Below are 26185 nucleotides of genomic sequence, written 5' to 3' on the forward strand. Positions count from 1 at the left end.
CTTGCCTTCACTAGGTCACCTTCTATAACCCAGTAATAGAGAGGAAACCTAAACTACAGAGGCAACGGAGGATCTTCCCAAAACATAAAGGTAAGTCTACATATTGTGAATACATTCTATGTCAGTCTGTTTAAATATCTATTTCCTTTGATATTGAGCTGGGGGATATTTCATTTAGAAATAAGCCCCCCCCCCCCCCTCCCTAAACTTTTTAAGTTGAATTATTGACTTATTCTTCACTCATCCATACATTCGTTACGTAAAATCTTTTATTAATACCCCCATATGTTTAAATGGAATAGCTCAAAATAACAAGTCCAAAGTAGGCCAAGTGTTACACGAAACCTTGGACCTGTGCCAAGCCAATGGAGAATGTCATTCATACATGCATCAGGTTACTCCAGGTCACACCGTGTAGGGTGCACCGACCTCACAGGAAACTGGCCTTAACTGGTGTGTCAAGTGTACATGTGGCAGTGCACATACCTCTACGGTGTATATAAGCAACAACAACTTCTTGGAACATAGTCTTATTCTGACTACCGACCACAGAGCTTGTAACATTTCAGAACAAAACTAAATTCTAAATGAAGGAGCTCCGTAGAACGTATGACTCAAGGATGTATTCCAAAGCGTCGTTGTTGTTAACAACGCCTTGTTGTGATTGTACGCATCTTCAACAACAACAATGTCGTGGTGATTTCCCCGCAGGAAAGAACTTCCTGAGGCCGGGCCAGATGAACATCAACGTTGCGACGTGGGGTCGACTGATGAAGAGAGCGCTGCCCCAGGCATGTGGCACTAGTCCCTCCACCTTCAGTCCTATTAGTGAGGTAGTCTTGCCTTATCCTGCATAATGTTTGTGTTGTCCATGTCTGCCAAAAAATTATACATCACTGGTGCTGCTATATTTGGAGAGGACTTAGTTTTCAGCATGGTTTAGGTATTGGGAAGCTATTGGGAAATAAGGAAATTTGGAAGGTACTATATACAAAAATGGTAACAAATGTTAATAACTAAAGTTAGAATTTAGATTTCAAAGTGTTTTTTTTGCCATAAATTGGAAAAGTTCAAGAATTTTTAGTGTATATTAGTAGAAATCTTAGCTTGAAAGTTCATCTGTGTTGGTAGAAATCATTCTTAAACGAGATTTAACTGTAATTTCCAACACAAAAATTGGACTTATTTTTGTGTTGGAAATTACAGTAACTGTTAAAACTCGTTTAAGAATAGTAGAAATCTTGCATCTTTGGTTTTCGAAATGATATAATGCCTCAGGTCTTGTACATATTAACATTATTGATTATTCTGTCATTTTCTTGTAAAAAACAAAATTAAGGGAGTATTTTTGTGTTGAGATGTGTAGAAGCAGCACCAGTCCTGAAAAAAAGTCATAAAGGAACTTTCAACAGAGAATGAACAAATATTGACACTTTTGCTAACAGTGTCCAACACATTGTACTGTTGGAACTAACAATGACAAGGTTGTGTCTCACATCACAGTTTTCTGTCATGTTAGGCTTGCTGCTCACCTATATAACTTTCATGCTTTGCATTTGCGGCTGATTCTGTCTTACTTTCTTTTTGTAAGAGGCTTTGAGACTCTTTGAATACTTTTCCTCCTAATATGCTGCTTTGCATTAAGCTTTAAGCATGCCAAAAAGAAAATATACTCTAAAAGTAGACCACAGATTTGTTGCTGTTTTAGTGTTGCATGCGGTACTACTTTGTGCTCCTGTAACAGGAACTGTGATGTGAGACCATCATGTCTGTTCTTGTTTGGTGATGGTCAGTTTGTATAATGTAGAAGGCATGGGCAACACAGCATGTGGGCAATGGCAAGGTAGGTGTATAGGCTTCTTTTTATCTAGTGTGTGTGTAGATCTGTAATGTGAAAGGTATCCTTATATGTAGCATGTACATGTATGTGCAGTGGTTGTACATATTTTGTGCTTCTGAATAGAATACAATAGAATGTAGCTTCTCTTACGTATACTTTGAGACTTAACTGCTAATGTTTGCTTGTGAGTACATGTAGCTTTAGTTGTACAGTTACAGTTATGTTTGTTTAGATGTTTGTCGTTTTGCTGAAGTCAATGGGAAATTTGTTAACATTTGATATTACAGATATCAACTTTCTTTTTAACTTCTAGCCAGATATCCATCCTCTTCTACATGTAGCATCCAGTACACTTCTCTGATTGCTTCCCTGCTAAACAAACAGTCTGGTTCCTGCTAATGGAAAAACGATTGTCATTTAAATATTTGCCTAAGATTTTTTTATTTTCGAGAGCTCTGATTGGCTCCGAGTCACATGAGCCTCTGTAACAGTGTTCAAACAGGCATTTGGAAGTTCCACGCCCTTTATTTTATTTTCGAGAGCTCTGATTGGCTTTGAGTCACATGATCCTCTGTAACCAGGCTCAAACAGGCATTTGGAAGTTCCATGCCCATTTCACTGCTTCTAAAAGATACACAATACCAGAAATAGTGAATGGGGTAAGGGCCAAACGTTTTAAGGAGACGGGTGCCAGACTATTTGGCAAACAATCTAGAGGAGCGAACCTGACCTAGAATAGGATGGTTACCAGGCTAGACTCCAATAACATCCCCAAATGTATGATGTATGCCAGTTGTACAAGGTAACATTCCCATTCTGCCACCACCATTAGGTTGGAAGTGGCGGCGCCACGCCCGTCAAGGCCAGCACGCCTAGCGAGAGGACGGCCGCGCACAGGTTAGAGTTTGAGCAGGAACCCCCGGAGAAGCCGCCACGCGGCGAATCCCTCCCCCAGAACTCGGACGGCAAGAAGAACTCGGTGGCTGAACACGAAGTCCAAGTTAGTCAGAGAGTTTCCTCTCCAGGTTTTTACGACAGCGTAATGGTAATTAAATCCGTCATCCGAGAGAACTGCTCTGGTATGCTGCAGTACGAAACTCCACTTCTCCCAAACACCCTTGCAAGTACATACGCCACAGTTCTCAACCCGACCAATCGATCGCTTTGAAACTCAGATTCGAATCAGCCATGACCCGACAAATCACTCTCTAAGTTGCCTTAATGACTTAATCTGACAAAACAAACTCACCAGTGAGATGCTGGAATGTGTCAGCTTTTAAAAGATGTTTTCAGATTGATAATTTTGGCACCGCCATTTTAACCTTTGAAAAAAATAGTTTCTACTACTTTTCTTTTAATGTTAAATCACGGTCAGTTTCTATCATTCCTTCCAACGAGTTTGTCTTGCCAGATTTCGTCATTAAAGCAAACAAAGTAACAATTTGTCGGGTCATGGCTGATTCGAATCTGAGTTTCAAAGCGATCGATTGGTCGGAGTCCTTCCTAAAATTCCTCCCAACATTCACCCTACCCAAATGCACATTTAGTATTCCTCTATCCTACCCATATATGTTTACTTTTGACAGCTTTTAGATTATAGAAATTTTACGTTCAAGATTTCTACCTTCACTTATCCCTATGTCCAATAGTATCATCCCTAACCCCCCTATGTTAGAAGAGAAGTAGACCTGTCCAAGTGTAGTGGAGTACTGCAGTATTGCAGAGCAGTAGACTCTTCCATTCTGCAGGTGGGGTCACAAGGCTGGTTGCACACATTTTTTTATTGCTTTCATGACTATTTGGTGTAATTGGTGCACAGTCTTTCTACTTTAAAAGGATCATAGATTGTTTCTTTAGGGTGGCGTAATACATTCTTTATTACTAGAATTGGGTAAAAAAAAGGGGTGAGTTTAAATGGCATATTTTTAAATGGTGGAATGGTAAAAGGGATGGTGTTTTCTTTAGATAGTTAGTGTATACAGAGCTGATACAATTGTTGAAAGCAGCAAAGGAAGGCATCCATACTAATAATAATACATTTCTAACAGTGTATTTATTTTATGCTTATTAATCCTTTTGATATCTCGCTTAACCTTTAATTCTCTCTTGAATACATCCTATGGCCGCATAATTCTGCCTTTGTTTCTTCCTATGTGACATTTAAATCTCTGTTAGATCTGACACTGCTTTTTAAATTTAATCTTTCCATTCTTAACTGACATCTGGCTCAAATTGTCTGAACTGTCCAATTAGGCTTAATGTAGAACTCTTAATTAGAAAACTTTTTGTTGTAATAATCGTTGTTGTGTCCTTTGTGCTGTCTGTAAGGTTGGTATAATTACTAACTTGTAGTAACCTAGATAGATGACTAGTAGTTAACTCCTTGGAGCTGTATTTCGGGACATTGGAGGAATTGAAATCACTGTTTTTTATTCATTTACTTGATAATATCTATTTTATGGATTTGGTGTGCAGTTATTTCCAAAAAAATGTTTTCTGTAACAACTTTTGAAGTTTTTTTCATAGTTGATACTTTTTGTCCATTGTCCTTTTCTTGTAACCTATATCAAGAAAAAAAGAAATTTCTACATGTATTGAAGAATATTGGAATTGGTATACAGGGCTTGAAATAGTGGGTGCATGTGCACCTGTGTGCACCCAAAATTGTGCACCTAATTTTTTACTGTGGGTGCACCAGTGCACATAAATATTTTTGTACTCTATAGGGTAACGGTTCTCTTGTACACTAGCATACAGAACATTCTTGAAATGTAAGCAACAGAAAAAGCAATATAACCTTTTGTTGTACTTTATTTGATGTATTGCTTGGTTGAAATTTGAAATCTGGATGGAATTACAGATTGAAGTTCTTAAGAGAGGCAATAGCGTCAAACTTATGTTTTGCTGACATTCAACTTTATTTTATGTGGTACACCCAAAAGTTTTTCTGTGCAACTAATTTTTTTGGTTGGGTGCACCAGTGCAGCTATTTCAAAAACAAACAAAAAGAATTTCAAGCTCTCAATCTCAATATCAAACTACAGTACCAGTTTTCCTGAAAGACAGCTCTATGTCACGAGTGTTGTGTGTCTAATAATATCTACTAACCCATGCTCATAGACACCTGTAGTAGACAGACTTATAGATATGTGTGTGTTTCACTCTCATGTAGATGACCTTTTCTCTCTTCTCACCTGCTAACAACAGGATGCCTTGTCTGCTTTTGACTTTCTGGTAGGTGGAAACTGGGAAACAAAACATATAAAGATTTGTAAAACTTTCGAATACAGATCTTCGATTTGTTCTCTAAAGTTAAACTGAATGATTATGAAACATTTGGTTGTACGGTCAAAACTGCCCAAGAAGACCACCCAGAGGACAGATAAAATCTGGTCTTTGTGGACAGTTGGTCAATAGAGATGTGTCAATGGGAAAAGTTATCAAAGGGACAACCCAAAAGCGGTCACATTGGCTAGTTGGTCCTTTTGTAGAGGTGGTCATTTGTACAGGTTTGGCTGTACTTTCATAGTATGGGGAGTAGTATGCACTTAATTTCAATCTCTAACAAGAAAAATTGGTCAATGTTTATCTATTTCCTAATGTATCGAAACAGAAATGATCAGATTTCGTAACACTGGTGTATAATTATCCGTAGCACGACTGCGAAAAGTCCTTATATGGTAGCTTATATGGTATTGATCTTTCCCAGGATGCCTTGTCTGCGTTTGACTTTCTTGGCGGGGACCAGTCGCCGGACACGTCGCTGGAGTCCCCCGGGATCAGACCGGGCGCGCTGACAGCGCCGCCGCCTGTACCGCCGCACCAACAGGAATACACGGGGTGAGAATTTTGTTGTACAAGTGTCTAATTCTTATTTCAAATGTAGATACAGTATATTCCAGTTATTTGTAGACCTTTTTACTGTATATTTCGACTGTATAGAATTCCAAAACACCAATTTGAACCATTGACCATTCCTCAATCCTATTCGCCCCCTCTCCCTCCTTAAGGACATCAATATCGCTATTCCGGGCAGTAGTACATTTTGGGGAATCGTTTGGTCGAGCCCTTCTATATTCTACATCCAAACCATTCGCCTTTTTTTTTTGCCTCAAATGCGGTGTAGTTTCTCTGTAGAAACACTTATAGCAGCTGACCATAACTTAGCAAGTGGATTTAAACATAACTAGATAAGGAAGAAAAGCAGACAAAACAGGCAAAATCTCTAGTTGGTCATATAAAGTTTAGTCTTCTTTCATAATGCCGTTTGCCAACACAGATGAACTTTCATGCAGAGGGATTGGTAGTATTTACATATTAAAACATTGTACAGGACTATGGTGTTAATCAATTTTAATTGCATTATCTTGTACAGTTCATTTCATTTCATTGTATGTAACTGTTGCCGATAAAATCAATTAGGCAGAACACATAACCCAACACGCTTGTTGACTACAACACACCGGCTCGTATATATTCAAGCTAAACAGAAATGAAACTTTGCCTATCCTTCAGTTGTGAAAGTCAGAAACGATTACTGTGAGCTCCATGCATCTAAAGCCCCCCTCTCACTGGACCCTCGACGCGTTGACGACCTCGCTGCGTCCAAGATTTAATTTGTGTTAGCCTTGACTTTACCATGGGAATACCATACAAAACGTACTAAATGACTAAAAAGACAACAATCACTTAAAGCGTAAAAAGATTAGTTTTTTATCGATGAAATTCGTTTAGGGCGGTGTCTAATCGCTCGGTCGCAGCGAGGTCGCTAACATGTCACAGGTCCAGTGAGAGGGGGGCTTTAAAGTGTAGCGCTTCAAATTGCTTTCCTAACTCAAGTTTGATGGCAACTAAATAGGTTCTATTGTATTACGGTGGCCCTTGACACAAAGCATGGTCTGGAATAGATAATCAGGCCAAACTGTACCTAGAATCAATATCAACCTTGATTTTTCCCAATAGCGTATTCAGGAGGGGTACAGTTGGTGACATCGGAATCCCCAAGTACCGGGTTTCCCCATGATTTCATATTAAAGAGAGCATAAGGGATTGGGAGTCAATGCGTTCTGTTGGTTCGTCGTCCTGTAGATTTTCATCTATTATTAATCTCGTGCAATCAGGGCCCTGGAGTTATATAGATCTAGCTCCCGTCTTATGGGACAAGATTGTGATTTTGGGAACGGTAGGGCTGTGGTATAGTCTTGTTGGAGTAGTGGTAGCCAATATGGGAGCCTTTCTGCAATACGGTTCATCCAGAAATAGTGCTGCGAAATGCAGAAAAAGGTATCCGAGATTTCGTAGCTTCTTTTATATTCTGTATGTATATCTGTATCTATGGCATCTGATATTTCTTGTAACAAGTGTTGCATACATGTATTTTAAGGTGTGGCTTTGTATTATCATATTGGCAAGAATTTCTAGTTCATTTTAAGGGAGGTGCACCAAACTGATGTCTAGTATTTTATTACTGACGTAGCTCTCATGTCAATATTTGTACTTAAAGCTATACCTGTTCAGTAGTTAACCTTTGTTGTGCTGACACTGATAATGAAAATTTCTGATGTTTTCGTCGTTTAGCACATCATCGACCATGACCATGGACAACTTCCGCCCCGTGGCGGTTCTAGGAAGAGGACATTTCGGGAAGGTCCTGCTAGCAGAGTACAAGAACACAGGAGAGCTCTTTGCCATCAAGGCGCTGAAAAAAGGCGACATTCTGGCTAGAGACGAGGTCGAAAGGTGAGATCGATGCCCAATATGTTGATTTTTTTTCCTTCATACTACCATGGAATACGTAAAAAGGGTATTTGCCCCCAATGGGAAATTTGCCAATATACATGTGGGGCACTGTATCGGGCATAATTTGTTTGTTATGCTCAGAGTGTGAATGTGTGATGTAATGTTTTCTTATGCCAGATGGCCAAATTTACGATGCCACTCCCCCAAGAGTGTACGCAAATAGCTGCATAAGTGATCAAATTGTAAATTGTAAATTGTTTCTGCTGTTGGCTGTGGTTATGATTGTGGATAGTATATTGTTTTTTGAAGGTTTTAGGAAATGAAAATGATGGGAAAGTTTATTAAAAGAAATTTTAATAGAATCTACCGTATAGATAGAAAAGATGAAGCAAAATTCTACTGTTGAATGGGTATTGGTCAAGTCACAACAGCACACATGAATATGAAAAAAATTTGCATTTTTATTCCTGCCGATATCATAATTTGTAACAGTTGTATTTATGTACAGGTCTTGGGCTTTTAGAATAATCTAGATGTAATGTCTGGGTTTCATGTTATAGTGATCAAAGGCCACTGAAGGTTTGACATAGCCATTGACTAAAATAGGCTGTAATGCTCTATATACTGTAATGCTCTACATTGTATATACTGTAGTACACAAAATCAATGGCAAATTAATGGTTCACAACTGCCAAGTCTTTGAGCTTATACAGCCAAGCAGTGAAACACTTATGTATGTAGCCCTGTATTCCTACATTGTACGTCTATCCTCCAAAGCGTACATGTATGTATGTAACACTGTATTCCTATTTCTATCCTCCAAAGCTACTATGTAACATTGTATCCCTATGTCTATCCTCCATAGCCTATGTATGTAACACAGTATTCCTCTGTTTATCCCCCATAGCGAATGTCTGTAACCCTGTATTCCTATGTCTATCCTCCAAAGCTTATGTATGTAACACAGCATTCCTATGTCTATCCTCCATAGCTTATGTATGTAACACTGTATTCCTAGAGTGTCTATCCCCCATAGAGAATGTATGTAACCCTGTATTCCTATGTCTATCCTCCCAAGCTTACATGTATGTATTATAACACTCACTGTATTCCTATGTCTATCCTCCATAGCTTGATGTGCGAGAAGCGTATTTTCGAGGCTGCCAACTCCATGCGGCACCCGTTCCTGGTGAACCTGTTTGCGTGCTACCAGACGAAGGGCCACGTGTGTTTCGTGATGGAGTACGCCAGCGGAGGGGACCTCATGATGCATATCCACTCCGACGTTTTCTCCGAACCCAGGACAGTGTAAGTTGCGCTACACGTTTAGACAATGGCCAAACAACAACAAAATGTTTATCTGATAATTAGTATTGGTTTTATGTTTAAGAAGCTAATTTGAAAAGCATACAGTTCTTTTCCATGTGGTGTGATGGACAAGTAATGAGTTAAAGATCCTATCAATTTTCAATAAATTTTGTGTGGTTTTTCTCTTGTGTGTTGTAAAAAATATTTTGCCAAACTTTGGTGTGCATGTTTATCATGTATATTGTTGAATTTTTTGGGCTCATGGTTGGTGTTTTATTTTGCAGGTTCTATGCAGCTTGTGTTGTGCTGGGGTTGCAGTTCTTACATGAACACAACATAGTGTACAGGTGAGTGCAGATAAGCATTCATTTGTCTACATAGTGTATGTTAGCCTGCAGTTTTCTCATAATCTGCTAGGTGGCATCAATACACAGTGTGCATCTTTTACCTTGTTACCTTTATTCTATTGACGAGGGCTGTCTCCAGCACCCATCCCTCCGTCAGAAATTTGCTTGTTGGGGCGGGAAAAATGTCACCCTGTCTGTCCCAAAAATGGGAACTTCATGACATAAAATTGATGAAAATGCATCTTTGTAGGCTCAAAATGACAGATTCAACAACGATAATCAAAACATTGGATGTCAAAGAATGAGTGGGATAGAAAAAATTTAAAGCTGGAGACAGCACTGCTATTGACGCTGAAGAAGAGTGATGGATGTCACTCAAAATGTCCGGAGTTAGAATTTTATCCAGCTGTAGAGTTTGAATTGTCTTTATATACTGTTTACCTAGATGTCTATCTAACATTCTTAAACATATCTTAGTAATAGTTCTATTGCTCTATAAACTTGTAAGTCAGCCTGCAGTTTTCTCATAATCTGCTAGGTGGCATCAGTGCATGGTCTGCATCTTCACTTTGGTTCCATTGCAGAGACTTAAAACTGGACAACCTGTTGCTGGACTCGGAAGGTTTCCTGAAGATCGCCGACTTCGGCCTGTGTAAGGAAGGCATGGCGTACGGGGACCGGACAAGCACCTTCTGCGGGACGCCGGAGTTTCTCGCGCCCGAGGTCCTGACGGAAACGTCCTACACGAGAGCGGTGGACTGGTGGGGTCTCGGGGTCCTCATCTTTGAGATGTTAGTAGGAGAGGTGGGTAGAATGCAACTTGCTGTGTCTGCTCGCAAATTACAGTGATACATTTATTTTCGCAGTGGTACTGTGGTAATTCAAAACACATACTATTAGTCGAGTTTCTTGGTGAAAGGTCACTGTGAGAACGGCAAGAATAAAACCACCGTGAAGATTTTTAGATTCACAGTAATACCACTTTGGCATGGAAAGCATAATGCAAGGACTCTAGCGTCTTTCAAATGCCTTGATGACTTGAAAATGACAGGCCTTTTAAAATGAAACTAAAGGAATTCAATGCGTTTAACTTTAAAGTCAATGCAACATTGTGATACAGTTGTGAAAACGATGTGCATTTGAAGATTGATCTTTTCACAAGGTGTGGTGGCACAAATTTTAGGGAAAGTGTACAATATTTAGAGAAAGACTGGCTGTTTACTGTTGTGTATTTGTTTATCGTTGTTGTTTTCTGTTCCAGTCTCCGTTCCCAGGTGACGATGAAGAGGAAGTGTTTGACAGTATCGTTAACGACGACGTTCGCTACCCCAGGTTCCTGTCCACAGAGGCCATTGCCGTCATGAGGCGGGTGAGTCAAACATACAAAATACTTCAGTTATCAAGGTGCGAAATACCTGGTTGCACGTTGCACAGTGCAACAAGATTTCGGTTGGTGCAAGTTAATTCCAAACCCAGGTAGTGCAGTGTGCAACCTTATATTTTGAGCCAAAGATCTCAATCGGAGCCCTGGAAGCTCACAAAAACACAGTGTCACTCTCATAAAATTCGGTAAATCTTCAATTGAAACAAAGAAATCAACACTTTTTCGTTTTAAACCATCCAAAACCCTTCACAGATCGTGGAATTTGAGCTGAAAAAGACGAAAACACACTGCCCTCGGCTAAACAAGATGTTGTTAGGTCAATGGGAACACAATATTATCTAATTTATATTTTGAAATATTAGTAGTATTATACGCTACATACGAGCTTAATTTGAAGAAATCGGTGAATGTTGCTGGAGCAACCTGAAATTTGGATGTGCAACCTAGCATTTGCAACATGGGCAACCTGGCTCAAAAAAGCATTTTGCACCCTGGTTATCATTTTATTCTATATTATGAAGTTGGTATAACCAACACACCAGGTTTGTAGGATCTCAGCGTAGCTGCAGCTGGTTATATCATACAGGATAACCTGTCACACTTAACACAATGAAGGGTTGGCAATCAGGTACTGTAAATGCACTTAAGTTCGCATGGTTTTTATTTCGCGCTAAGGGGAAAATGAAGTGTTTTTAAATTTGCGGCAGTGCTATAGTCACACATACTGCTACAGTATTGGACAAAAATGTTTGCGGTGGTTTTATGTATGCGGTGAAACGGTCGCCGTGAAAACCGCGAACATAAAACTACCACAAACATTTCTGCATTTACAGTATTTGTAAGCGGTCCATGTATTTGTCGACTGACTGTTAAAATTATCCAGTGGCTTGAGTAACTGTTATTTTGCGTATGTCACACTTAAGCTTTGCACATCTACATGTAACACTAGACATTGTTTCAAGCTATTTCATCATCATCATACTGAACTTGACTGTACATATCTCAACTTGTTGGCAACACTCCTATTTCTTTTCAACTTCAAAGTTTGTATATAACTTCAGGTTTCATTGAGCTGCCCACTTGTCTATGATGATAAGTTGTGAAGTTTGTTTCAGTCACTAAACATCGAGCGGTAATTTATTGCTTGCTAAGGAATCCTTGTTTGTTGTGATTTCTGTTGTAGTTACTGAGGAGAAACCCAGAGAGAAGATTAGGGTCCACAGAGAGAGATGCAGAAGATGTCAAGAAACAGCCTTTCTTTAGAGTGAGTAGTTTTGTCATTGTTTCGTTGTTGTTGTTTTTTTTCAGATATTATTACCTTCGCCAAGAAGGTTTTTGGGGGGGCTGTCTGTTTGTCTGTGAACGGCATACATGTAACTTGAGAAAGTCTGGATGGATCTTTATGAGACATGTACATGTATATGGTATGTTGGTGCACGTAGGCAAACTAAAGAAATAGTTAGATTATGGGCCCTGGTGGCTTTTCATGGTACTGCAGCAGAACTTCTGGTTTGTATATTTATATGTTCTGGACATACTACGGTCATTTGTGAATTGGGACATTTTTAGTAATAACATTCATTCATTTGATATTCTTTATTTTGGGTACATGTACATAAAAAACAAACCCATAGGAATATAGATTTTAAAAGAGTTACAAACACCAAAGGACATACATGTACAAACATAACAGAAATGTTGATGTTTTTTTCTGTCTTATCTACAGAATGTGAATTGGGACGACCTCCTGATGAGAAGAGTTAAACCGCCATTCGTGCCAACAATAGTAAGTCAAACACTTTTTGTAATGATTGTTATGATACTGTATACTGTGTTCAGGAGCAGAGCTGTTGTGACAGATGCCCCTGTTTTGACATTTGACCCTTTCAACAGCCTGAAATCAATACTACATGATTTACTCAGCTTTTGGCTGGGTAAATCATGGAAAGCAGCTGAATTTTACCACATAATGAATATTTTCATTGTTCTTCTGTTTAGAATATCAATTGCATATCAATTAACACAACCATAAAACAATGTCCACATTTTTTAAATATTATCCATAGTGGTTTCTCTCATATATCCTAGACATGAAACTGATGGTTATTATGCAAATCACTTTCTTGCTATGCTATTGTTCCTTAGTAGCAAACTGGTATAGATTTTAATTTATTTGTTCCTAGTCAACTGGTATAGATCATATTTTTGCTACAATGTTGAGAGAATGTTTGGAGTCAATTTAACTCATGTCCTGACAGAAGATAGCTTGTCTTTGGTATACATGTACCCATGGTAACTTTGATCTTAAAATTAAGTAGTCTTTACCTGCTTGGACCAAGATCTTCATTAGTTTCCTTAATGTTTGTTTTTTCCTCCAGAAACATTCAGAAGATGTTAGCAACTTTGACGAAGAGTTTACGACAGAAGAGCCGATCCTGACGCCTCCGCGGGAACCCCGACACATCTCCGGAGACGAACAGGAAATGTTCAAAGAGTTCGAGTACATGGCCGACTGGTGCTAACAAGGACGAACCATAGATAAATATGATTATTATACCATGTATAGTTTCTCCTTTGGCTGATATTATTTTTCAGCTAGAAATAATTTTTCGGAGGTATGGTTGAGGGTGTTATCAGTGTAATAATCAGTTGGGAAATATTCACACATTATTATTATTACCGGGAACATGTACTACTCAGTTGTATACAATGCTTATGACAAAGCCGGCTTACTTGCCATGTCACCAATGCCAGTGCGTGATTTAACTGTTACAATTCTGATTGTATACCATGCAAAAATTGAAAATGAATCAGAATTATTTTAAAGCTTATTTGAAAAGAGGAAGGTGCATGACATTTTTTAGTTTCCCTCACTGTATCTAACTTCTCTGAACAACAAGCCAGGAAATAATAAACAAAGAGCAACAACACTTTACCTTTATGAAAGTCTTATTATAATTGTGACCCAAACAACCAGTAAAAAGTACACAGTATATGCAAAATGTTCCAAAAAGCATTTGTCCGCTGTTATAATGGTTGTGAAGAATAACACACATTTGAAGATGCAAATGAAAGTTTGCAGGCTTGGTTATTTGACCATGTTTTGGACATGCAAGTATTACCAAATCAGAGAAAATCGCTGCAACTACATTTTTACTGTGATTGTAAAATGCAAATTACTGTCAAAGCAATGGCTGCATTTTAAGTCCATTCACATTTAATAGAACCTAGCTATTTATGTTAAAAAATTAACATTACTTCTTACATGCAAAGCACACTCAAAAATATAACATTTAATCCAACACCGTCAACTATAAAGTCAATGTATCAATTCTCTTTACAAATGAACAAAATATCTCCAATCTGTTGTACTTCTCCATTGTTTGGGTGTTTTTTAGATCGGAGGAAAATTTTCTATACAAAAAGAATTGCTAGTACATATCTTAACATACATCAAGAATATACAGCACTATTTGTTTTACAGCCAAGGCAACAAAATGGACGTAATGCTATGCACTGTATTGTTGATTGATAGTGCCTTGGCTATCAGTATATGCAAGCTTGCAATGTTTACAACAACCTTTATGAATAACTTGTGCTAAAGATTGAACAGGAAACATTTATTTATGCAACACCGATGCCTAAGTAATGGTCATGTGGAGAGGTTTTTCGGTTGATGTTTCGGAGAGGATCATTTTTAGGATACCTTTTACAAAAGTGACTCAATGCACAGAAGATGGGAACAGATTTATGCAAGACATGTGTCTCTCATAGGGTTTTATAAAGATTACGATAACAGGGTTTGGTCCTCCCTCAGAACATCAACTGATCGACCGCTCGCAAAGAGTTCGGAACATGTATTCTATGAAATGTATTCATCACAAAAAATGTTTTTAACTTTAACTAGGGAAGACCTTTTTGTAATGTAACGCCTGTAATGTCTACCTTTTCAAGTTAGGGACCACTGTAGCTCACCCACTGTATCACCCATCCACTGAATGTTGAACAAAATTTTGAATTTCACAAGCAGTTGTTGATATGCAAGTAAGGGCCCAAAGACAATGAAATACGTTGGGATTGTGACATTGTAATATTATGTTTAGTGGTATACAACAGTTGTTGATATGACTGTGAAATACCGCTAACAATATTTGTGACAAATCTGTATCAAGGATACTATGCCTAACCTTATCACAAATGTGTGACAGAATTTTAACGCTCCATTTTATGCAAAAGACTAAACACAAGCCACACAAAAGCAAAAATGCCTCCACCGCCGAGGTGTCGCCAAAAACATGTTTGTCAGCCACTCCCTCCCACAAATACAAAAGACAAGGGAATTTTTCCTACTGTTTAGAATGCACCGCCTCAAACACACTTCAGAAATGTCTTTGTCACTAGTTATGAATGTATGCGTCATCATGTACTGGGTACGTACACCGACAGATACGTTTACGGTGATTTTTGCCATTGTTAGACGACTTGTGTGTAGCATCACGGGTATGTACTAGATGACAGTGCCATCGTACTTGACACACGTTGTACTTAAAAACTTGTGGAATCATGTGAAGAAAGAAAGCACCGCCACAGAGAATATTGTAAAGTCTTATAGCTTAAACAGAGCAATAACCGGCACAAAACGGTGTGGTTTCAAGGAACACATCAGATCTTTAGGCAAATATTTTAAGATGGTCTTATGGAGATAGTTAAAGAACGGGCTGTTCTAATCCAGCAGGGGTGGGTAGGTGGGTTTTTTTTATATCAACTTGGATGGGAAAGAAAAAGCCTGCGAATATGCAAGATGTAAGGAAAAAAAAATTAATCATCCACCCACCCCTACCTGATAAGTGGAATGTCCCGATGAGGTGATTATTATTGACTGCAATGCCTTTGCAGCCGCTAGGGGGACGCGCGGTGCTCCTTCATATAGTGCCAGTCTCATAGGAACTAAAAAATGTGACTCAACATTGTACATAGTTTTGTATAGTATGCAATTATAGTACCACGGTACAACTGTCGGTACTTGTATATTTCAAGAGGGAGGTGATGTCTTGGTCATTGTTTTTTTTAAATGGCCGGGGAAGAAACTGTTCCTTCTCTTTTATTCTGTGTAGGGATGTCTGGTAGATCGTTGTTTCCGTTCCCCTTCTCGACGTCTGATGATGTATGTGTGTATTCATGGGAGAAGATTAAAGCAGAAATCAGATACACAAGGAAGAGGAGTTGATGTTTATTTATTTATCTCTTAATCTTTAGGGTGGTCCCTTCAGTTAAAAATGTTATGTGTGGATATTTTAGATACACACAGTGACTTACTACATGTACATGCACCACAAAAGTAGTTACTCAAGCAACTGGATACGATGTAGGAAAAGGTCATACGCTTCCAGTAGCATCCACTACTATTCGTCAGTGACACTGAGCAAGATTTCTAGATCAGCAGGTTACATGTAGTTGGAAACTATTTGTGTATGGTAAAGGTCCCATACCCATTTTGAGGCTGTAGAGGCAGGGGTTGTTAATCCACTGTGTATTGGGCATACAATGTAGTATTAGAAGGTGGAACCCATCATACTCTCCAAGCAGAGGTTCGTGTCCGGCCGGTTTTTGACGTGTTGTAGGCGTTTTTGACAGGCTTTCTATTTTGTCCCGTTTTCGTTTTGTCAGGTGTGGGTTGGCAACATAAAGAAAACTGGACAAAATAGAAAGCTCGACAAAAACGCCTAAAAGATGTCAAAAACTTGCCGGACCCACTCCTCTGCTTGGAGAGTAATCCATCCCTCTCCTTCCACTGCTTTTTACCTTCCCAACTGAAGACAGGTAACTTGTTACCCATCAACACCTGGGTGAAGTGAGGAAAGTCATGTTAAGGGCTTATCCCAAGGACACAACATCTAGCCCAATCTCCAAGAAGATCTCCACGGTACCAAAATCGTACAAGCTATCCAGATAAGTTGTCAGGCACCATAAAACTCCTTCTGCCAGTTGGATACGGTCTTTGCAACCGTTGGGTCTGCTTGGAGACTACAACTAGCCAGGAATCAAACCCGTCACCTCTTGATACAGTGTCCACTAGCCTAGCCACTTGGTAACTGATGCCCCTTGTCGCCATCCACAAAAATGTTCATTTGTGTGTAACGACATCACATGACTTTTGTATGCACTATGTGCACATTTATGCAAAGGTATGCATGTAACTTGGACACGTGTACACCTAAACTGGTTTTATCTTTCTTAGTATTGTCCACGAAGAGTCCCAAGTAATATTTGCTTTTTTTAGAAGTTTGAAATTAGGGTTTTCAGATGATGTACATTTTTGGTTGGTAATTTCAAACATTAGTCCAGTGCAGTATTACCATTAGGACAGTTCCGTGGGATGAGAGAGTGTTCAATCATAGTCAATTTCAATGCTTGTGAAGATGGTAAATTCAAAGGGGTAAATTGGTTCAAAAGTATCGTTGTCCTTCAACTCATTTTGTCTGGAGAAGCTCTAGGACTAGGAGACGGAATATGAAGACGCATTGAAAAAAGAGCTAACATTCGCAGGCAAATGCAGAATATTTCCCCATCTTTTCTGAGGCTATATTCATTCACTACAACTAACTTCCTACAATGCCTTATAGCAGACAGTAGTGAGGGAAGTGACGGCAAGCTGGAAACATAAGCACAATTGGATACCCAAGCTTTCTGCACCGCCCCAGAGGGAGGGCTACCGCTCACTGGAACAGCCATTGAGCACGAGTACCATATATCACGCGCCCACAAGTAGGGGTGAGTCAATAGCGTTTCTGCAAACAGGCCTGTCGCCTCGGTCGTCGAGGGCCGCCAAGCACCCGAGTCTCCCCGGGCTCCTAATCTTGACACAAGCACGTCGATGTTTTGAGTGCCAAGTTTGCACTGCGAGAGCTTTGACATTCATCCTGGGACAAACAACAGAATACACGGCACTTGTGGAAGACAGGGCGGAGACGGATGCTGTTTTCTGTCGTCTGCAGGTAAGACTACGGCGCCATGGCGTAGCTTTTAAAGGTTTAAAAGATTTACAAGCAAACCCGTTTGACAAACGAAAATGGCAGGCAGTATTATTACCGGTGAAGGTTGCTGGTTGCGAATGTGTGCATGATGCTTGCTAGTTTATTTACAATTCATAAGCCCACATGCAACGTAGAGTAAATGTTGATTGAGCCTATAAAAACACCCACACCGCGACTTGTCATCCGTTAGTCAAACTTCAAATGTGCAGACTGACCTAGTCTCCAAGCAGATGTTTTGTTTGGGTCTTTTAAATCGTTGTTGTTCGTATGTCGTAGTTTCACTTGCGAGATGGCCAGTGAAAAACCATACCACCTGTTTGTGGAAGGACCAGTAAGAACGTAAGACCTACAAACAGCACCACATCTGCTTGGAGCTGTAGCTTTATATCGTATGGACAGGAAAGAGGAAATGCGACTGTCATACTTCAGTGGCTCCTAATAAGGTGTCATTACCGACAAAATGCCATGCACGGATTTGGTGCGACACGCAGATTCAAAATGCACCGTTGCGAATCTTAGCATGAAGGTTTGCCTCAACCGTCTACAAGTTTGCTTTGCTTACAACACATGCATCCAAAGAAGGCTAGGCGGTACGTAAAAGAGGGCCCAGGAAACGTGAAAAAGAAGACGAGAAAAGGGGGGGGGCACGTTTTTCTGCACGTAGACCTCAGCAAGTTGGAATGTCGGCGTCTGTCATAATGGTCCTACTATTCGCACTGGAGGGCTGAACCTAGTGACCTTTTGACACTATAGTCTCCACTCTTATCTTTATTGCACAACACACTTAAGCATTATAGGGTTGAATATTAACCTCTCTCAAAAACTGGGACAAATGCGTAACTATGGGAGTAGCTAGGCATCGAGGCACGCTAGCATTCCAACCCTTTATTTTTCCTTAAGGTCCAAGAACAGTCAACGTTTGTTGCACTTAATAAATGCTCTTAAGAGGTGCGCGTCGTGACCCCGGGAACAGATTCCGTCGGCAAATTGCAGCTCTTTGATCGATTTAATGCAAAGTACAAACGTACGTATCAGCATAGTCAAATATTGCTCGCGCTACCAGCTCGATTTCTAATGGACTTCGTTATACAGAGCTTCCGGAGATACAGATAATTCGGGGCCTGAGATACGGCGAACGATATGAAGGAGTATTTAAACAACCTTATCCCCATAGGGCAAGGGGTGAAAATAGCCCCTTCATAAATCATTGTGAGGTTAATAGTACTCCTGTTCTTACAAGTGGCCGGAGGCGCCAACGGTAATATTGTCGGTCTGTGTGTGCTTAAGGGCAGCTATGCTGTAGAGTGTACATAGTGACGGTACGTTTCAAATAAACTGGACTAACATTAGAAAACGCACAGCTGTCAACTGCAACAAGCGTATTTTTTCTGCAGTGCAATCGAAAAATCATTAAAACAGAAAAGCAGCAATGTTAGAGAATTTCTCTCGTTGGAAATTTAAGGTATGGGGACTATCCTTCACACCGTGTACGGCATTAAGGTTTTGTTTTCTTCCGTGACATTCCCAAAGTTGTTCTTTGATCCACGCTGTATTGAATACCGTTGAGTCGTGACCTTGCCTGACATAATACATGCATATGGCGACAGGCAAGCTGACGAATTCGAAACATTCAAAGAACCGAGAAGTAAGCTGTAAGTGCAGATTACCTATGCTTAAGGTTGGCGCATTGCGGGCCCTTTGAATAAAGGTGTCAAGCCTGGTCAGGGGTTGGTGTTTGAATTGTGGCGGTTGAAGAGCGGACTGTGTTTGTACTTGCGGCCAGGTGGGCGCATTGTCAACACTTGGACGGCTCCGCCGCTCGTTTTCACGGCTACAGACCGGACAAATCCAATTTGATCCCCTGCCAAAAGAACTGGGGAAAATTCAGGGGCATCCGAGCATTGAGGGCCCAGACATGTTACAATGGGATCGACAGAACACGGTAAATAGTGGCGGCGCAACATGTCAAGCTTGTCGGAGCGGAGTTATTAACATCGGTAGCTGGTGGCCAGTTCAGAGGGTGTGGGTAAAGGATTTAAGTAGCTTGTACGCAAAACAACATAGCCCTTCCCATCCACTGTTCTTAACGATTAAGACTTGATGACTGCTTAGACATGATTCATTCCTTCTCAAGTTCTTTTTTTTTCTTTCTTTCTTTCTTTCTTTCTTTCTTTCTTTCTTTCTTTCTTTCTTTCTTTCTTTCTTTCTTTCTTTCTTTCTTTCTTTCTTTCTTTCTTTCTTTCTTTCTTTCTTTCTTTCTTTCTTTCTTTCTTTCTTTCTTTCTTTCTTTACCAAAATAGTCAGCCATAGTTCATCCAAATTGTCTCTTAATGTGTTGTTTAAGACAATCGCTCTAATCTCCCGCTAACATTAAGAGTCTAGCAAAATGAAAGACATTGATCGAATCAGCTGATGTATCTCGATGCGAGGTACAGCAATCGGTTTCTTGTCATCATGATATTTTTACTAAGCTTCCTCAATCCTTGCCCTTGCTTCCGAAGACCCTAGCGCAAAAATTTCAGGACTTTCCTCCTTGATATAACCCTTCAGCTTAACGACAAAACCGGCAAGATATTTGAGAGAAGTATACGTAGTGCATGCCAAATTGTACTGGTTGAATACCTTTTATAAGACATCATATACGGTATACTACCCGACCAATCGATCGCTTTAAAACTCAGATTCGAATCAGCCATGACCCGACAAATTGCTCCCTAGTTTGTTTTAATGACAAAATCTGGCAAAACAAACTCGCCAGTGAGATGCTGGAAGGTGTTAGCTTTTACAAGATGCTTTCAGATTGAAAATTTTGGCACTTTGGAAAAGTTAAAAGCGATTTGTCGGGTCATGGCTGATTCGAATCTGAGTTTCAAAGCGATCGATTGGTCGGGATGTATATACATTTGTGTCAAGGGAAGTAGATGTAACGTTCGGGTTCACGTGCTGACAAAAAAAGTATTACATTATAAACGTCAAGTTTGTCTGTGGCATTTGTATTTCAGCTGTGTTTAAACAAACATAGACGCGGGAACGTGGCGAGTTTTCTTCCCATATTGCCTCTAGCGACAGGCAGTAACATATATTTGCCGACATGCTTGCCGTGGTCGCTGATGGACACGGTAGATGAGGCGTACGTCTGGCCCTGTCTTACGCGTCTGAAGAGACTCTTGTTGTGAAACATGAGCACGAGCTGCGTGATTGTGTTTAATGTATATCCACAATGCAAAAATATGGTAATAATATAAGACTGCTTTGTCATTAGAAAAAATACCAAAACTAATTACTGTAAATGCATTTAAATTCGCGTGGTTTTTATTTCGCGGTAGGCAGAAAATGGGGTGTAAATGCTGTACGTATGCTGTAAATGCAGAAATGTTCGCGGTGGTTTTAAGTTAGCGTTTGAAACAATAGTAATGCTGTAGTCATAGGTGGGCAAAAAGTTTCGCGGTGGTTTTAATTTCGCGCTGAAAGTTCACCGTAAAAACCGCGAACATAAAACCACAGCGAACATTTCTGCATTTGCAGTATTAGCCCCACTCGATTGTAACACTGTATCAAAGACGTATGCTAGCCCTGATTGTATTAGTAATTGGGATGCTGAGTTTTATTCTATACCTCTATTTTGTACTATGCTGCATGTGTTTAATAGTTGACGCCATACATTCTACCGTGTACAATTGTCGTGCAATTAAGTTCTGTAATACAACTTCAACAAATGGTGGTACCTTTAGCCTCCTTCGCAGACCTTTAGGACTATTGGCGTTTATATTTTGGGGAGCTCGCTGATTCGTGATTTTCAACCGTGATAGGCGATCTTCTCAAATAAGATCGTTTTCGCGAGCCTAGAATTAAGTCTGCGAAGGAGGCTAGTACCTTTATAAGTCAACCGCCAATAGACAAATTCGTCAAAAACATTCATGCTCACATCCTGTGATGTTTCCCACGACCTCGCGTTGTTTATGTCAATACTAACCTTGACTTTGTTGTGGAAATACAATGTTTACCCAAGGTAGTTGAGATATCCGAAGTATGTGACACTGGTGAGAACCTTTTTTTCCATCACAGACGGATACGACATATTATGAAATCACTCACTATTGTTCTATTCACGTTACACAGTAGCCCAAATGACAAAAGGCACGATAGACAACGATGATGATGACGGCGCAAGACAACACTTGAGATGGGGCTACGATTCTTAAAGCGCCTCCTAGCGGGAATCTTCGTCCTCACACTCAGAACATTACCGTCACGTGGAGAGCCCGATCGCGGCCCCCTAGCGGACTCGCCGGAACTGCTCCGTTATCGAGATCAGGCGCTACAGGGTTTCAGCATCAGGGTCAAGGCAAGCAGGTGGGACAGTTTGCACAGTAGGGTTGTCACAGTTGTATTCTTCTAATCTAGGTAATCAGATGGTATTCTTTGATAGTACATGTAGCATGGTTCTATTTCGTTTTTTCGTTTCAAGGCATCCTCATTTGATGTGAAGCATGATGCTTTTTCAAGTAGCTAGTGGCAGTCCAATGCGGCCTCGCCACGGCTCGCGTTTTTGGCCAAGCTCACCGGGTCACCCCTACTCTTCTCGATAAGTGTGTTGGGTTCTTTTACGTGCAGGGGTTTGACGCTTGAGGCGAATGCCTGAAGCTCCCTCATACACGGGGCCGCTGGCTTTACGTCACCATCCGAAATGATGAATGCAATCCCTTACAACATGTCCGAGCTGGAGTCGACCTAGGATCGAACTCGGGCCCTAGGATCCACGGAATTTGATCCAGATGGTGGATTCGAAGCAGCGGAGTTGCGTTAATGTGTAAAATCGTAGAGGCTGGTGTTCATACTGGTCTTTTCCGTCTTGTATTTTTCAGACAATATACAAAATGGATCGTGCACAACTTGGCCGCTCGCAGAGACCCCGAAGAGGACTCCATCGCCGACTTAGACCCGGGGTTCATAGCCGCCGTCCTCTCGCTCGGGGAACGTCCCTCTCGTGCTCAGCTCATCGAGACTCTGATCAAGCCCTACGGGACGCACTACGTGTTGTCCGGCTGGCTGGGAGGGGAGGAGACGGTGACTGTGTACATGAACCAAACGGACTGGGCCTTGGAGAGAGAAGTCCGGAGTTTGGTCGGGTCCTACTTCGCTGATAAAGACGGCGTTATGGAACAGCTTCGGGATATGCAAAGACGTGTCGGCACATTTCGGGTACGCAAAACGCTTATTATATTAAAACAGGCACTATATTCTATTAGGATCACGCGATGTATCGTTTTGGTGACGCCTCAGGGATGCAGCTATTTGTCTCAAGTTGAAAATGTTCTTCCGTCCCTTTCCTTGGGAATTGATTTTGGCTACCCATCAAGAGTATGCTCCTACGGTGGCTACCAAGAGTCCGAAGACGACGTATAAGTTTAGCTTACTATACGTTTATGAGATTTTCCAATTCGACGATTTCATGCTACAATGTATACGTATACGCCATTGTGTTGCAGGTCCACACATCCAGTGCAGGACCGGTCTCGTGTGGAAGCGTGGACGACAATCGGGAACCGGTGCTCCTCTCTGACACTAATGCAAGGCTGAAACTGCGAGGTATGTAAAATAATGGAAAGGTCTGCAAGCTTTTCGTTGGTAGTGGTGGTTTACTAGATCTATACATCGGCAGGAACATTAAAGAAAGAAAAGGGGGAACGTTCAAAACTTTTTAAAGCTCTTTATCGTAAAGGTTACGATTTATAGAATTAGACACAGTATACTTTAAATGCAACCAAAGCGATATTAGGGCAAAAGATGGAAATTAAAATAATGCTGAAATCTTTATGGTAGTGACATTTACTGACATTGTTAAGCACATTTACGTGATAACTTGATACTTTTAGGATTTTAAAACCGCGCATAATCGTACCGTATGATCCCCTTAGTTTCGCGAGCCTACAAAAACTCTGGCCACGATTTTCAGTGAGTTCTCACATCACAACAACGTCGTATTTTTGCATCGTGGACGTTGCTATACATTGTGACAGTGTTGTTTGAACTTATCATGTATAGAAATAACTAAATAAATTGACTTTCAAAATCCGATTTTTCGGACCCTAATATTGCTTGGGTTTCCTTTAATCCAACTGTAGTAAGATAGATATCCGGGTGTTGAAACCTTTGCCTTTTCCATTGCGTTTTCATCCCTAATTGCTAAACTAATATACCATTGCAGTGATAACTTCTTATGACAATCATCTTCATTATAGGTCTACAGGACTTGTTGCCCCGCTATCTGAGAGAATCCTTCGCGAAGGCAGCTCTGAGTTACATCTACTGTGACGGGAAAGGCGAGTGGATTTGTAAGGATGGGGAATGTCGGTGTAAGTGTGACGACTCGGCTCCGGACTGCGCATGCTCAGCTGACGTCATCAACAGGCTACTGTCCCAGTTAGAACACTTGCGCAGGCAGTTTGAAACTGATGATTCGAGTTTTGAGCAAACAGGTGAGACAAGAAATAGCAAGTTTATCTTATTTTTGTAGAAAGTATTTTTTGGCTATTTCTTTACCTTTCTATAAACTTTTGCGTCACTGCAAAAGTTTTAACGTCAACTTTATCTGCAGAATTTGTATGAAAGGGGGTAAGAGTGGTTTAAAATCAACTTCTGAACTTTGGAAATTGTAGTAGAGATATCAATGTACTTTGGCAAGATGCCTAAATTTGGATGACAAAATGTTCATGTTTTTAAACGCTATAACTCGAAATTCATAACCTTCTTACAATTTCCCTCCAAAGATGGTTTTCAGCGTTTCGTCGGAAGGCTTCCGATCGATCAGTATCTGGACTTGGACGCCATTTTGGAAAGATGGCGACGGTCTCGGATGGTGACGTCATCATACAGGGTCCATGTCGCCAGGCTGAAGAAACTGCTGTCGAGGATAGATGACGTCATGACAGAAATCAGACGACGTGTTGTATATTGTACCTGGGAGCCGGAATTACAAGTTAAACCTTCGCCACGGTGAGTGTCCTTACAACGTATTTACTGTGTCTGAAGCCTTAGATCTCAAACATTAATTGCATATCTGTGTTTATGTATAATGGGCATATTCAAGTGCCACATATTATTGCTGAATGGTAATAAAATCTCTTCTTTTTTTTTAAACAGGACCCCGCGTCAATGGCAGATCATCGCGCAGGCGCGACTGTACTGTTCCCATGGCCGACATCCGGGGAATTTTGATCAACAGAGGCGCGCATGCGCATGTGTCGATGACGACATATGCGGCAGTGTCCTTCCATGTGTCATCGGACGAGCAGGGAGATGTCGGTCTTGTAATCCTATCGACAAGTATGCCACCTGTAAATCCTGCAATGATGGATACGAACTGCTAGATGGCGCTTGTCGTATCGTGTTAAGTTCCAACCAGCTCGGTGCAAAGTTGATTCAACTGGAATCGCACCAGACTCCGCGAGACGAGGACATGTGTAAAGAGAAGAGCAACATCGACTTCTACTTTCGTAGCAAGATGGCGCCTTTCCAGGAGTGGTTCTCACCACCAAACAACTCCCTTACAATTTCATTAAAACTGAGGACAGAAAATTTACCATCTGACAAGATTACAATTCTAACAGGCTTAAGGACGAAGTTTTGCTTTTTTCCTTCCAAACCAGCGGATATGGAGATATACACGAAGATCAATCCTTTGACGGAAAACCACCGTGATTCTTACAGACTTCCGCAATGGGATAAGTCCCATCCCAAATGGACAACGATCCCGTACACAACGCCTCTTCGCTACCAGTCGTCAGATACAAACATTCGATGCGTTCAAATGTCCCTCTGTCTAGGACAGAAACACAAAGTGCTCGCCGAAGCGACACATCTTAAACTCAGAAACCTTAAAGCTGAAGGGCTTGAGACGCCTCGGCGAATGAGAATAGAAGAGGTCAGTCCGTTCGGTTACAGAGCTAGCTTTAACACGACGTCAATAAGAGAAACTTTACGCAACGCTCAAGACGACGAACAACTTCAAAAGAAGATTGGGGTTTTCTTCACAGATATAAAAGACAGGGTCGAAAGACTATCTCCTTTCCAAGATAACGAACTCTTTTCCGACATGTTACACAAAAGAGTAGGTCTTGAACTAACAGAAATAAGAGCAATAGAGAAATTAATTGAAGACACTATGAAAAATTTGGAAGAATTTCGCGATTTCATTTGAGATACAATTACAATTTCTTCTTGCATTGTGTTTTTTTACGATACGGGTAACTATATTTCGTATACATCTGTATAAAGACTCATTTTTAAAAAAAGAAAGAAATATTCTAACAAAATGATAATCAAGACTGTGTGGGTATATATGTGGACTTTTGATTGTCAAAAGATGATGTATTATATGAATTTTGACGAGTGCAGTTCTGTTCATTTCTTTGTTGTTGACATGGTATTGAGATAAAATCTTTAGGAAGTTGACCTGGGTGACACTGGTTGTTCTGCTCGGCTGTACTCGATCAGCAATGAATTCTTTAGACTTCTTTAGCTCGAGGCGAGA

At 40.5% G+C, this 26185-nt stretch overlaps 3 protein-coding genes across 9 annotated transcripts in view; 2 read left to right on the forward strand and 1 right to left on the reverse strand.

Moving 5' to 3' along the window:
• LOC136442526 (serine/threonine-protein kinase N2-like) overlaps positions 1-15835 on the forward strand; it is a 50805-nt gene extending 34970 nt beyond the window's left edge. For 2 of the 7 annotated variants that reach the window (XM_066439432.1, XM_066439436.1), the window contains 13 exons: positions 15-90; positions 712-833; positions 2673-2885; positions 5048-5074; positions 5550-5680; positions 7418-7579; positions 8711-8887; positions 9172-9234; positions 9819-10038; positions 10496-10603; positions 11802-11882; positions 12345-12404; positions 12997-15835. In XM_066439432.1, coding sequence (XP_066295529.1) covers positions 15-90; positions 712-833; positions 2673-2885; positions 5048-5074; positions 5550-5680; positions 7418-7579; positions 8711-8887; positions 9172-9234; positions 9819-10038; positions 10496-10603; positions 11802-11882; positions 12345-12404; positions 12997-13140 — 1584 coding nt within the window. In that variant the 3' untranslated portion in view covers positions 13141-15835. The remainder of the gene's footprint in view (positions 1-14; positions 91-711; positions 834-2672; positions 2886-5047; positions 5075-5549; positions 5681-7417; positions 7580-8710; positions 8888-9171; positions 9235-9818; positions 10039-10495; positions 10604-11801; positions 11883-12344; positions 12405-12996) is intronic. The other 5 variants (XM_066439435.1, XM_066439434.1, XM_066439433.1 and 2 more) reach the window with 5 other exon arrangements.
• The window catches only part of LOC136442362 (U6 snRNA-associated Sm-like protein LSm2), a 223136-nt gene that overhangs the window by 43167 nt on the left and 153784 nt on the right, over positions 1-26185 (reverse strand). The window lies entirely within an intron of this gene.
• LOC136442241 (BMP/retinoic acid-inducible neural-specific protein 1-like) lies at positions 17339-26034 on the forward strand. The gene is made up of 7 exons (XM_066438998.1): positions 17339-17613; positions 21772-22005; positions 22518-22854; positions 23142-23241; positions 23895-24131; positions 24423-24648; positions 24796-26034. Exons 2-7 carry the CDS (start codon positions 21836-21838, stop codon positions 25850-25852), a joined length of 2127 nt encoding a protein of 708 aa, XP_066295095.1. The 5' UTR covers positions 17339-17613; positions 21772-21835; the 3' UTR covers positions 25853-26034.

The sequence above is a fragment of the Branchiostoma lanceolatum genome, chromosome 9, assembly GCF_035083965.1.
Source record: "Branchiostoma lanceolatum isolate klBraLanc5 chromosome 9, klBraLanc5.hap2, whole genome shotgun sequence".
Lineage (NCBI taxonomy): Eukaryota > Metazoa > Chordata > Leptocardii > Amphioxiformes > Branchiostomatidae > Branchiostoma > Branchiostoma lanceolatum.

Excerpts from the sequence above, each read along its gene's own strand:
- LOC136442241 (XM_066438998.1), top strand. The coding sequence starts at position 21,836 with ATGGGGCTACGATTCTTAAAGCGCCTCCTAGCGGGAATCTTCGTCCTC. Across the intron at positions 22,006-22,517 it reads ATCAGGGTCAAGGCAAGCAG|ACAATATACAAAATGGATCG; the intron begins GTGGGACAGTTT and ends TGTATTTTTCAG. Across the intron at positions 24,132-24,422 it reads TTCGAGTTTTGAGCAAACAG|ATGGTTTTCAGCGTTTCGTC; the intron begins GTGAGACAAGAA and ends TTCCCTCCAAAG.